At 52.2% G+C, this 12,740-nt stretch overlaps 1 protein-coding gene across 1 annotated transcript in view; it reads left to right on the plus strand.

The window, feature by feature from the left end:
* Positions 1-1,101: 1,101 nt before the first annotated feature.
* The window catches only part of GRIK3 (glutamate ionotropic receptor kainate type subunit 3), a 63,101-nt gene continuing 51,462 nt past the window's right edge, over positions 1,102-12,740 (plus strand). The window contains exon 1 of the mRNA XM_072355320.1: positions 1,102-1,353. Coding sequence (XP_072211421.1) covers positions 1,239-1,353 — 115 coding nt within the window. The 5' untranslated portion in view covers positions 1,102-1,238. The remainder of the gene's footprint in view (positions 1,354-12,740) is intronic.

A 12,740-nucleotide genomic window follows, 5' to 3' on the forward strand; every position in this document is an offset into this window, starting at 1 on the left:
CCCCTCCATCCCCCCCGGGTGCACGGCGGAGCTGCGGCAGTGGGTTGAGCTGCAGGCAAAGCGAGGTCGGCTGCTCCTCCAGCGCCGAGCGGAGAGACGGGCAGAATTAAAAGGATGAACAGATACGGACTAATAGTATGTTTGCAAGAATATTAAAGATTTGCTCTCGAGATGTTCCAGGCGATGTAGTTAGCAGACAGCTCGCAAATGGGAGCGATTGGAAATGATGGAATAGATCGAATTATTTAAATGAGAAAAAATAAATTCGCCCTCGCCGAACCTCGCCGGTTGGCAACGCTGCCTCCTCCCCCGGCGCTCCGTCTCTGTCACCGCAGTCGTTCCGCTCCCCCATCTCGGGGCTCTCAGTGGTGGCACCGAAATGAGACCCATCCCCAACCCGAGCCCACACTCAACCGTGCTGCTGTGTGCTGCCCCGAGCCCGGTGGGGCTGCTGAGGACACAGGGGACAGTGGGGATCTCCGGGGATATAGGGGACAGAGGGGAGCCTGGGAATCCCGGGAGACAGAGGGGATGAGGGAATTTCTGGGAGCTCTGGGGGACACAGGGGACAGTGCGGTCCTTCAGGGACAGTGACACCCTCAGGACCTCCGGGAATAGAGGGAACACCATCATCCCCAGCACAGAGGGGCCGTTGGGGACACAGAGAAATCGAGATTCCCAGGAGCTCTGGGGACACAGTGGGCACCTCTATGAGCATCGGAGACACCTGGGACACCGCTCCGGGGATATAGGGTGCCAGCATCCCTGCCACACGGGGACAGCGGGGACACGGCAGGGACACTGGGGACAGCGGGAAGCCTGGGGTCAGGGAGAGAAGCAGCCGTCGGGGCGGGCCGTTCCCGCAGCCCCCCGGGGTGAGCGTGTCGGTGCGGGTGTGAGCGCGGGTGTGTGAGTGTGTGCGTGTGCGTGTGTGCACGCTCCACTCCGGGGCTTTGTGCGAGCCGCGCGCATCAGTGGTAGGAGGGGACAGAGCCGCTCCTGCGGGCGCACCGACAGCCCGGCTCCGCAGGTGCCGCCCGGCTCGGCACGGCTCGACACGGCACGGTTCGCTTTGGATCCGCACGGCTCGGCTGGGCACAGCTCGGAGCGGCTCGGCTCGGCACGACGCGCGCACTACGATGTGCCATGGGCGGCCGCTCCGGCTGAGCCCCGGGCTGCAGCCCCCCGCCCCGCTGCCCCTGGGGCCGTAGGGCCGCGGCCCCGCGCCCTGCCCGACGATGACCCAGCCGTGGCTGGCGCTCCGCGGCGTGCTCTGGGAATACTGCGCGGCTCTCCTGCTCGGCGGCTTTTGGGGACACTGCTCGCATGGGATGCCGCATGTCATCCGGATAGGTAAGCGGAGTGCGGCGAGGAGGGGTGCGGTGCGCTGCTCCGCCCGGCAACGGGATGAGGGGAGCGGGGCTGGAACCGACGCGTCCTTGGACGGTGCCGGGAGGGAGCCCGGAGCGGTGCGGGGCTGTGCCGTGTTAGGGGGAGATGGGCACGGCGCTGGAACGGAAGGGGGATGCTGAGAATGGTACGAGGATCGTCGTGGTGCCCGGTGCGAGAAGGGATGCTGCGCCCCGGAGAGGGGGATGCTTTGCTTTGGAGAGCGGGGTGCCGTGCCCGCGGGATAAAGGGATGCTGTGCTTTCAAAGGGGGAGATGCTGTACCCCAAAGAAGGAGATGCCGTGCCCCAGAACGGGCAAGGCTCTGTTCCTGGAGAAGGGGATGTTGTGCTCTTGAAGGGGGGGAATGCTGTGCCCCGAAGAGGAGGATGTTGTGCTTCAAGAGTGGGTTGTCGTGCCCCAAGAAAAAAGGGCATTCTGCACCCCTGATAAGAGGATTTTGTGCCCTGGAGAAGGGGACGCTGTGCCCCAGAGGGGGGGGACGCCGTGCCGGTGCAAGGCGGGTGCTGTGTGGATGTGAGCAGAGGTGAGATCCTGCTGCAGGAGGAGCGTTGTTCGGAGGTGCTCTGAGCCCGGCCAGGAGCAGCCCCCGGCTCAGGACGGGCACGGGGTGCTGCCGTGGGGCTGCGTAGGGCAGGCAATGCCGGGAGCTGTGCTGAGCTCGCAGCCTGCAAGGTGCTACGGCGCTGCGGGGGGCCGGGTGGTATTCATTAAATAGCTGAGGTCCTGGGGAAAATTAATTTTTAATGATGTTACATAAAGTAATTGCACAGATAACAGCTTGGGAAAGGGGCTATGATCTTTCTTTCTCTAATTAAACTAGATGCAGAAGTGTGTCGTGTAAAGAAAGTCTCTGATTCCCTGCTACATCCCATGCACTTGGCCATCAGTTCACATCCGCAGGGATTTGCTGTGTGCTGATAAGAGCAGTCAGGACAGGGTTAGTGCCTCCATGGGGTCCAAGCAGGAGAAACCAGTGAAAAACGAATAGATTTGTGGATAATTTTTAGTGTAAAAAAAAATAAAAGAACACAAAAACAACAGGACTTGTTTATGCTGATCCGAATGCGCAGCAGCCATGGGAAAGCCAGAAAGACAAAAATGCCAGTCCTGAAGGGCAGCTGAATTATTGCCACCTCCAGAAGGGCTGTGTGAGTGCATGGCCCCAACACGGAGCGGGGCTCAAGTCCTGCAGGGCACACACTGCTCTCCTGTGCTGCTGTGAGCCACGCAGACATGTCCTGTGTGTGCTGCAGCACCCCAAGCTGTGATGGGAAAGGCGGAGATACCCCGAGAGCATCAGTGCTGCTCATGGGGGTGTTTGGAGACAGGAGCATCCCAGGGGCAGCGCTCGGTTCCATTGGATTTTCTAGGCAGGGCTCAAAGCAATCACACAAAGGGATACGAGAGATTCCAGCAGGGAAACTGTGCCAGCCTTTCCCGAAATGCTATGCTTGGGCTGTGGCTCTGCTCCTCCTCACCGCAGGCACCGAGCAGAGCAATGCCAACACTGAGGCTGCCCCAGGAGCAACACCGACTGTGCAGGGCTCTATGCAGCCCCACACAGCCCCATACAGCCCCATGCAGCCCCACTGCTGCTCCACTACCTCCAGCCACAACCAACAGCTCAGCCCCTCTCTCAGCCCTCCCTTCACCTCTAAAACAGAAACAGAAGGGTCAGAAAGGAGCTGAAATGGGGCTGCAGGAAGATCCGCATTTACCTGTGCTCTCAGATAGAACTGGAATCATTCCGGCCTCTTTAGCTTGGGAAACTGCAGCTTCTTCCCCCCCCCCCCCCAATCCTGCATTCATTTGTGCTGAGCTGCTCTGGCTTTCAAGTAATTCCTTTAATTATTAGGCGATGCCAAGAAGTGGAGAATGCTTACATAAGTATTGTTTTAAAAGCGAATATGAAAGAGGAGAAAACAGGTAACTTTCGCTAAGCTCCCCTGTTTGCCCACAAAGCTGACAATTAAATACAGCGGGGCTTTGGTTTCTTTCTAGGAGATATCCAGGAAAGGAAGAGCTAAAAGCTCGCCTTCTCTCACATGTGGAATATAAATATTTAATCTACGCATCTAAACACAATCTACACAAATATACGTACAAAGAAAACCCATCGCTGGGTTTTGTTGTTAATAGGTAAGAGTTGGGATCTGAAGCTTCCCCAGCAGCTGTTTAATTATTATGCAATGATAAATATTTGAAAACGCCGCAGCAGAAAGCAGCCCAGCCATGTGTTCGGGGTGCTGCTGTGGCAATGGGCTGTCCCATTGCAGGGATGTGTGGCACTGCTTCCTTTGGAGGTGGCAGGGTTGGGCTGGCGCTGGCTCCACAACCCAAGGGTCGGCGTGAGGCAACAGAGCCCATTCCCAAAGCATCATCAGGATCCACTCGGGATGACTGTGCCAAAGGGTGGCCCGTTAGCAAGACGTACTGGCTGAGATTAATAGGAGATGGTGCAAGCTGCAGCGCAGGAGCACTCGGCACGGCCCTGCTGTTCGCATTGCTGGTGGCTGCTTCCATCTGCACCCAGCGCTGCGGGGATGCACAGCTGCAGCACAGCCCCGCATGGGGACGGCAGCGGCTGCATCCTTGCAATAGCAGAGCCACCCCTTCCCCACTCCCTGCCCTTTTCTGTGTGGACACATTGCATTTTTCTCTCTGGTTTTAGAAGCAACCACCCGCACCGTTGGCTCTTGGCTCTACTCCTGGTTTTTCTTATATCTCTCTCTATATATTTTTACCCTGGGATGAGAGAGCCCCGTGGTGCAAGCAGCAGCAGTGCCTACGGGATGGGTGGGGACGGTGATGCTTTGGGAACGTGGGCTCCATTGCTTGGGGCTGTGTGCACCAGGGGAAGGGCTGCACACCGAGTGCATGCTGTGCAGAACAGGCAACCCAACGGGATCGGAATCGGTGCAGAAGAAGGAAAAAAAAAAGAAGGAAAAAAAAAAAGAAGGAAAAAAAAAAAACCCACCCAAAAAAGCATTGATTATTTTATATAAATACACAGAAAACAAATTCGGTGGATAATTACCCTCCTCTGTGTGATTGGCTTTTTGGAGGCTCATTACACCCGCCTGGAATTTAATTCTGCAATCACCTTCCCACACATTGCAGGCGAAGTTGCCATCAGAAATAAGGCAGCCTTATGGGGAACCCAGACCTGGGGGGCATGGAGCTCCTGGGCTCAGCGCTGCACAGGGACCCCCCTACCTCCAGCCTGTGTTCCTTCAAGGCTCTGCTGCTGCACGCTGCCTGCTGTCACTAAAAGGCTTTGTGACCACCTTCGTGGAGGTTCCTCCTGCAACCCTACCTGCATCTGCATGGCCGTGCAGCCGCTGCTCGAGTTCTGCATGGCACAGGGAGGTGTTGTGGGGTCAGGAGATGCTCTGTGCCATCAGGCAGCGCATCCCGGTGCTGTAAACTGTTCGTTGGTAAATGAATTCGGAATACATTTGAATAACAATGTTACCTCTTTCTGGCGGAGTAGCCTAATTGTTTGATCTCGGGCGTCCTCGTGGGAGCACGGGGTGGGAAATTAAGATCAAACCGCACACAGTAAAATAAAACACAATCAAAAGGAAGGCAAAAAAGAAAGTAATCGACCCTGCTCCGTCATGGGATGACGGAGCTACACAGTGCCCAAAGTCACAGCTGCGAGTGGGACCTCAGTGGGGCAATGCACTGTCTGCACAGAAGGGTCTCATGGAGGGGCTTCCCTGCACCACTGCAGCCCCCACCCCCAGCTCTGCGCTGTGGTTGTGCCATAGAGCTGCGCGCTCACCACGCATTGCAGCCACAATTCTGCTCTACCACCAGCGGGTGCAAATCTGCCTCTGCTACCTTCTGGATGCTCTTCTTAGTGAGAGCAAATGGAGGCTGATGCTAGGAAAAGATTTTCCTAAAGCCTTCAAGACGCAGTCGTGCATGGAACGATACCAAAAGCAAAACCTGCACGCCCTGTGGTGCTGCTGGGATGCAGCAGTGCTCCCGCCCGGCCCCGCAGCAGCAGAGGGCACTGGTTCCTCGCCATCTCCCACTGCTGGGGGTGAAGCAGCAGCTCTGGCCACCTCCTCCCCCCAGTGCTGCTGCAGTGCTACACGGGGCAGTGCATCCCGAGGAGCTGCTACCGGAGTGCTTTGTGAGGACGAAGCTCCAACCAAACCCGGTGCTGCGCATCTGTCTGCAGCCCGTGTTAAAGCCTCCTTATCCAACGTAGAGCATTTCTGCGCCTGTTTTGCGGCGCAATCTTTATTCCCTCTTTTTGGCTATAGGATTAATGCGATGCCATTTAGATTATTTTCCTCTCCCTTTGCATGTTCTGAAGGTTCTGAGGAAGGCAGAGCATGCAGAGAGCACCTGAGCTCCATAGAGGTGAAGGCTACAGAGGGTGGGCGCAGGCGGGGGCTGCAGTGAGGGCTGTGCAGGTGCTGCTGTTGGCAGTGGGACAATGGGCCACTGAGCACCACAGCTTCCATGCCCTTGAAAAGGAGGTGGTGAGGCTGGACTGCCTCATTTCAGATGGATGTAGCCTGGTGGGGCTGCGCAGCACTACTGATGTTCACTACCAATAAAAGCAGTTAACGTGCTTGCTTTTAGCATTCATAAGAAAGCCCCAAATAGGCTCAGACCATTACCAGAAGCAACAGCTCACAGAGCGGGGCTTTGCTCCCAAAGAACAGCTCCATCCCACAGGAAGGAGCTTCCCTTCAGGCACTGCATCTGCAGTGAGCACTGAGCACCACACAGTCATGGATGAGACCACTCTGCTATGGCTGGAAGAGGAGATAACCAGCAGCACCCAGCTCTGATGCAAACATCACTTCCAAGAGCCACGCAGGACTCAATCCACAGCACTGCTCTGAATTTTGCCATACAAACACCAAAGAGCTCCAGAGTCAGCAAAGCATCCCCGTTTAGGAAGTCTTTAAGCATACGCATTAGACCAGCCAGCACCGAGGGAACAAAACAAAGCCTTTAAATTCCAGAAGTGTGCAGATGAATTCTTGCATTTGCACTTTGCTCATTGCTGGGAAGTGGGCACCAGGGAGCCCAGTACAGGGCGTGCAGAGCCGGTATGGAGAGCATTACAAAGGAGTGTGAAGGTGATGGATAGAAATGAGCCTTCTATTCTCCCCATCTGCAAACAGCAGCTTCAGGAGCATTTGTGATGGCCGTGGATGGTGAGAAACCAGAAAGAGCTGTGGGCGGCTTTACTTTAATGAATAGATGGCTGTCATCTCCTCCTTATCTCCCAGGATGAAACAGTAAATAAAATCTGGTAAAACCCACAAATTTAGCTGAGTTATGACTGTCTATTGGGACTGAAGTGTTAGACTGGGTGGTTGGTTTTGCAGTGAATGCAAAGCAATCAGATGTCAGTGATTCTAACAGCAGCGATCCCGAATCAAACCCTCTGCAGGTGGCTGAGCACAGCTCAGGTAACACCAGCACAGCACAGGTTTGCTATGGATGAAGCAGTGGGTGCTGAGCACAGGACACAGAGATAGGGTGGGTAGAGCTGCAGCACTGGGAGCTGCACCCAATGCCTGGCTTGCATTCTTACATTGTACCATAGAATGGCTTGAGTTGGATGGGACCTCAACGATCATCTCATTCCAACCCCATAACAGCTTAATAGGGGTGCTCTGCTCCATGCTGTGGGCTCCATGCTCCCTGCAGTCCTTCCCAGCTCAGGGTCTTCTGACCCTGTGACCCTAAGGGTCCTCCTGGGGATACCCCACCACCCTGGGTTCTCCCTGCTCAGCTTTCCATTCACCTGCACGAGACAGATGTATAATGTTTTCTCTTCCTTTCCTAACGCTGCATTCCTAGCACAGCTGGTGATTTATGGAATAATCCATTTCATACATTGAAGGGATCCATCAGTGGCGGATAATCAATCCAGCTCATGATTTTAAGTGTGCAAGAGTGTATGATGTGGACTTGTGTATATATTTTCACCCCGAATCGCACCGTATCGTTGTCAGACCGAATAAAGTCTGCCTTGCCATCTTCCTTTCCCAGTGACTTTTGTTTATGGTGTGTAAAAGAAAATCACAGCATTATATTACACCTTGTAAGTTTTACGGTGCTTGAGAGGTTTATGCAGTATGAATGTAAAGGGCAATGCAATAATGCAAAGGGCAGTGAGACATTTTTAAGCGCAGAAGGATACACAAGGAGCTGCAGAGATAAATCTGGGTGGATAATCATCCCAAAGTGTCTCTCCTATTTATGAGATAAAAAGACATTCACTGCAAATCATGCTCCGGGTCACTCCTGCCCCGCTCTCTGGCTCTGCTTTGCATTACAGGCAGCTCAATTGTTCCTAATGGTGCTCCTACCCTGGCACACATCCCAGCTGTGCTGTGCCCGTGCCGGCTCACCCTGAAGGATGCTGCAGCTCCCGGTGCTGACGGGGCACGTCGGGCTTGCCCAGCTCAAGGACTTGCATACAAGGACCTCTTTGTTGCTCTCTGTGAATCAGAAAGGGTTCATCCAGAGAATGAACCGTGGGAAGAAGCAGAAGGAATCCCAATTAGCCAGACTGCTGCTCACAGATACGTGGGGTGCTGGCTGCTGGGAGCCTGCTCTGAGCTGAGCTGGGTGCAGAGCTCTGGGCATTCAAGCAATGATCTGTGCTGGGATAAACCCCACGGCACGGCACTGCTCTTTGGATTTTTCAATGGTGAATCTATGGAAGTTGCTCAGGTTGGAATACTCAGAATGCAGCGTTCATAACTGTAAGCAGAGCTGAAGACAAAAAGCCATCGAAATCTCATTTGCTCTGTGAGCTCATGAGGACAGAAGTGCTGTGACCCCTCCAGGTCTGATCCACCACTGTGTGCCACCGCTCCATCCAGAGCAGCGCTGCTACAGCTCTGAGCCAGAACCGGGGCCCGTAAAAAGGAACTTCTTCATTTCAATTTCTGGTCTATAAATTCTTAAAGACTCACCCTTCATTTACAAGGAAAGAAAACCATTTTCTTCCCCCATTTTACGCACTTTCCTTCTTAGGAATTTTTATTTCTGCAAGATCAGTTTTTGTCGTCTTTACTTTGAAGAGATTCAAAGTGAGTCCTTGGGCACTCAGCTCCAGGGTTTGGCTCATCGTGTTTGAATGGAAATGGGCTCTTAAATTTCTTTTCCTATTCACCTGCATCGCAGGGAAAGGGTTGTTCACAAAGCGAGCTGCACCATCTCGGATGGAGCCGCCATCATTTCACATTCACACAGAGCCCAGCTTTGCACAGCAGCACCTTCAATTAGCACAGAAGTCATAAATAAAAACATCAAATAGAAACAACCCTCTGCTCTTCTACCTGCAGCCCTGGTGATGTGTTTCAGCAGACAGGAGTGGTTCTGCACTCATACATACACTCATCTACCTTCCATTGACATTAACAAAGCAGTGACTTGAGGAAAATCATGAGTGTGGCCATTTGAGTTGTTGGATCCATCTCTTCCAATTAGGAGGAGAGCAAAGGCAGACTAAAATCTGCAACCCGGCCTGATTTGCATGCCATTATGGTTACATTATGAACCTGCATTTAATTTTCATACTTTTTGGAGGCGATTCTCACCTGTTTAACTTCCACTCCCTTGCTCTCTTTCCTTCTTCCTGCCTGGATCCAACACCCCCTGCCCACCCCCAGTTCCCATTCATGCACAGCACTGGTTGGGACCCCACATCACTGTATGCCTTTAGCCCTGCTGTTGGGATTTCTGCTTATGCCGATGCTGGGAAACAAACTGCCCACCCTGTGCCCTTATTTCCTACAGACCCAGACCCTGTGGGTGACACAGCACAGCTCTGACTTTTGGGGGGGGATGATTCCCCAGTGCACACAACCACATCTCCCAGCAGTGCCACCAGTGGGTCCAGGCTGCATCACTGAGGTCACCCCGTGTTCTCACATGCCCATTTGTGCCTTGTGAGTCCGTGGGAAAACCCATTTTGCTATGAAATATGGAAGTTTACGCCAACAGGACCATAATTCGTAAATTGTTCTGACAGCTGCAGTTTAAGAGGAAGCACAGAGAAACCGGAGCAATAAACCTTTCCATTGAGGGACTGGAACTGGGAGTCCTGCAAAGAATTCTTATCCCAGGATTATTTATGATCCCCCGCAAAACAAAACGCATTTTTGCATTTCATTGCTAGAAAACGACATGTAAACCCAGCAGGGAACCAATGATTTTTCCTGTGTGACCGTGATACTTCACTCTGATGTTCATATATACGTTTCCGTGACCAGTTTAGCCATTGCTTTTGATTTATAGCTACAGTAATTACTTCTAAATAGTCGGGATGTTCTGGGGTTAACCACTGATTTCAGTCGGCAGAATGGAGGCACTGACAGTGATGGATTTCAAAGGGGATTGGCTGGCGGTGCGCTGCTGTTTTTCCTCAGGATTGCTTTAATGGTGCTAACGGCCTCTAATGGGGAGCACGGATTATTTATGTTCTTCAGTAGGTCCTCATTAATTTCACAGTGTATTTGGTTGGAGATTCCCAATTTCTTGCTTTCTTAATTAGCGCTTCGGGTTCGACAATGCAGAGCAGTGGAAATGAATTCTGGAAGTACAACGTATTCCGAGTCCCACTCAGAAGGAAGATGCTGCAAAGGCTTCCTGTGCAGTCAGCACCTCATCTGCTCAGAGCAACAACCCCAAGAGAAGGGATGGATGCAGGATCAGCATCATGCACGGTGGCACCTCCCAGACTGACCCGCCTGGCACAGATCCATCCATCGGGTAATACAAAGCCAGGAGGATTCCCTTCCCCTGTTTTGGACCCTTAGGAGTCATTGACACCAAGGAGAAGGGCAGGAGGATGGGTGGTGGCAGCGCCAGGGCCAATCCTGCCCCCAAGGGGTGCTCCCAGCACCATGCATGCATGCAGCAGGGCAGCACCCATCCACTGCTTCACAGGAGAGCTCCTCATAACAGCACCAAAAAAGCTACAGGAGGCTCAAGATTAATCTTAACAGGAAGGTGAAGCCAGTCCTGAATTACCCATCTCCATGGTTACTGGGCTGGCTACGCCTGCTGGTTTTGGTGTGTTGCTCCAAATCCTTCAGGTACAGGCAGGGGGTCCCAGCAACCCCATTGCATGTCCTTCCCTTCTGTTGCACCCCGGATATGAGCAACAGCCACCAGAACGTTCATCAGACATTACATTGTCAGCCACAAGTCAGCACAGGACTGACTGCATTTGGGATTGTAAGATGACAATTTGTTAGAGCCGTGCTTCCTTTTACAGACTTTCAAAGCCTTATTTTTAGAGAAGTATTGTTTGATCTTTTGCTGGCTCCCATTCTGCCCCGTATCAGACTCCCCGCCTGGCTTTGAACAAATGACTTTGCTCTTCCATGCTTCCATTCTGTACTTGCCAAACAGGGCTAAGCCTACCCCATGCTGCCCTGGGCTGCAGTAATGGGGAGGGCTTTCAAGTGTGTGCATGGGCATGGAAAGAGCTGAGAGAGACAGTGATGGTGGTCTGAAGCAGAGCAAAGAGGCAGAGCAGGCACAGCCCTACTGAACTGCACAGGCTGCAGCCTGGGACTCTCTCATTTGATTTGTTTGGAGGGGAAAAAAAAGCACGTATCCTAAATACGCTCAACTGCTTATTTATTTTTAAGGTTATTTATTGAAATGTAACAACTGTTTACTCAATATGGGACTGGAAAGCCTGAAAACATACTCTTAAAAATCCCTCGGTGTTTAACTGATGTACAATAGTCTGTGCTATTACATCCCAATTATACAGTCCAATATTATAGCCTACTTGAGATGCGTAATAAGCAAAGAAAAGGCTCCCAGTGACCAGCTCTTGCTTGGGTCCATGCAGTGCTCTGCCCTGGTCATGGGCACAGCCCTGAGGATGGCTGCTCCCTGCTCTGCCTCTCACAAATAGGAAAATCCCAAGCCCTGTCATGTCTGAAGGAGGAAGAGCCCCTTGCAAACCTTGGGGTCCCTTCCAACCCAAGTCATCCTATGATTGTATGAAATCTGGGGATTGCTTCAAGGATGGGCTGTATTCATCTATTCCAGTGCTTTAATACAGCTCTTAATTGTGGGGCTGATGACTCTGCTGGTTCCTAAACTGTGTCTGTCTCACCTGAAGGTGGAGATCGGTGCTCTGGGATCTGAGTATGGGGGGAGGAGAAGGTCCAAATTAAAAGGGGGAACTGCAACATCCACTCACTCCTTTGCTGTTCCAACCTCTCTAAAATAATGTTTGGACTTCATGTATTGCTAATTACATACACTGCTGTTCTGTGCTACTTAATGCCAGCCAGTGATGGATGGTCTATAATCTTATATAAGAGAGAGCACATTTGTTTTCTAAGGGTAACTGCACACAATCTGTTATTGTATAACGCTGAATACTTTGCGGGTTGGTGCCTTTCAGCACTGAGCATAGAGCCAGGCCTCCCTGACAATAACCCCCATTAATCAGAGCCTCCCTGGGCTGCAGCATTGCAGACCACGATGTCTTCTTTGCATGTCGGGATCGCGCTCCGAAAAACCTCCCACCGTTCTTCCCTGCTTTTATTTTGCTTTACTTGCTTTCAATGGGAAAGCTCCCTCCCGGTGCTGCTCTCATCATTTCAATCGTGGTTCCAATTTGTCAGTATTTCCACTGCTTTTAAATGAACAGCTTGAAGGGGTGGGGACAGCTGCAACTCGCTGGGAGAACTTCACCAAGAGAGAGTTTGGCTTCTTTGGTTGGTACAAGAGCTGCTGAGTGCTCTAGGCTTGAAAAAGTGCAGCCCTTTGTCCAGGTCCTGAGATGGATTTGGGGGAGAGGCTGTGGCCAAGTGGGGGTCATCCTCTGCTCCTGGGTAGCTATAGGATAGAGGTGATGGCCTCAGTGAGGGCCAGGTTGGGTACTTCAGGACCAATTTCTTCCCTGAAGAGCAGTGGGGCTCTGACACAGGCTGTGGGTAACTGTGACCTTGTGCCATTGCACCAGCATCATTTCATCTCTGGCTGCTCAATAGTGCTTAGGAGGAGCAGTGCCTTCCTGCCCTGTGCCCACACAGCTCTCCCAGGTTTCGCCACCCATTGCAAGTTTTTGGGTGTCCTTTTTTTCTTGCACGGTACATTTCAAATGCTTCATTGTCAAACTGCTTAAAAGCCCTTATTTATAAAATGCGTGCGTCTCTTTCAGCTTAACTGAAAAGGCATTAAAATAACTGCAGCTGTGGAAAGAATAATTACAGCGAGTTTTGTCAAGGACTCTCTTGTCTGATGTTGCCATCTGTGACATGGTGAATGCAAAGATCATTTTAAACATAGGCAGTTAATGCAGAG

The sequence above is a fragment of the Excalfactoria chinensis genome, chromosome 22 (genome assembly GCF_039878825.1).
Source record: "Excalfactoria chinensis isolate bCotChi1 chromosome 22, bCotChi1.hap2, whole genome shotgun sequence".
In the NCBI taxonomy this organism is placed as follows: Eukaryota; Metazoa; Chordata; class Aves; order Galliformes; family Phasianidae; genus Excalfactoria; species Excalfactoria chinensis.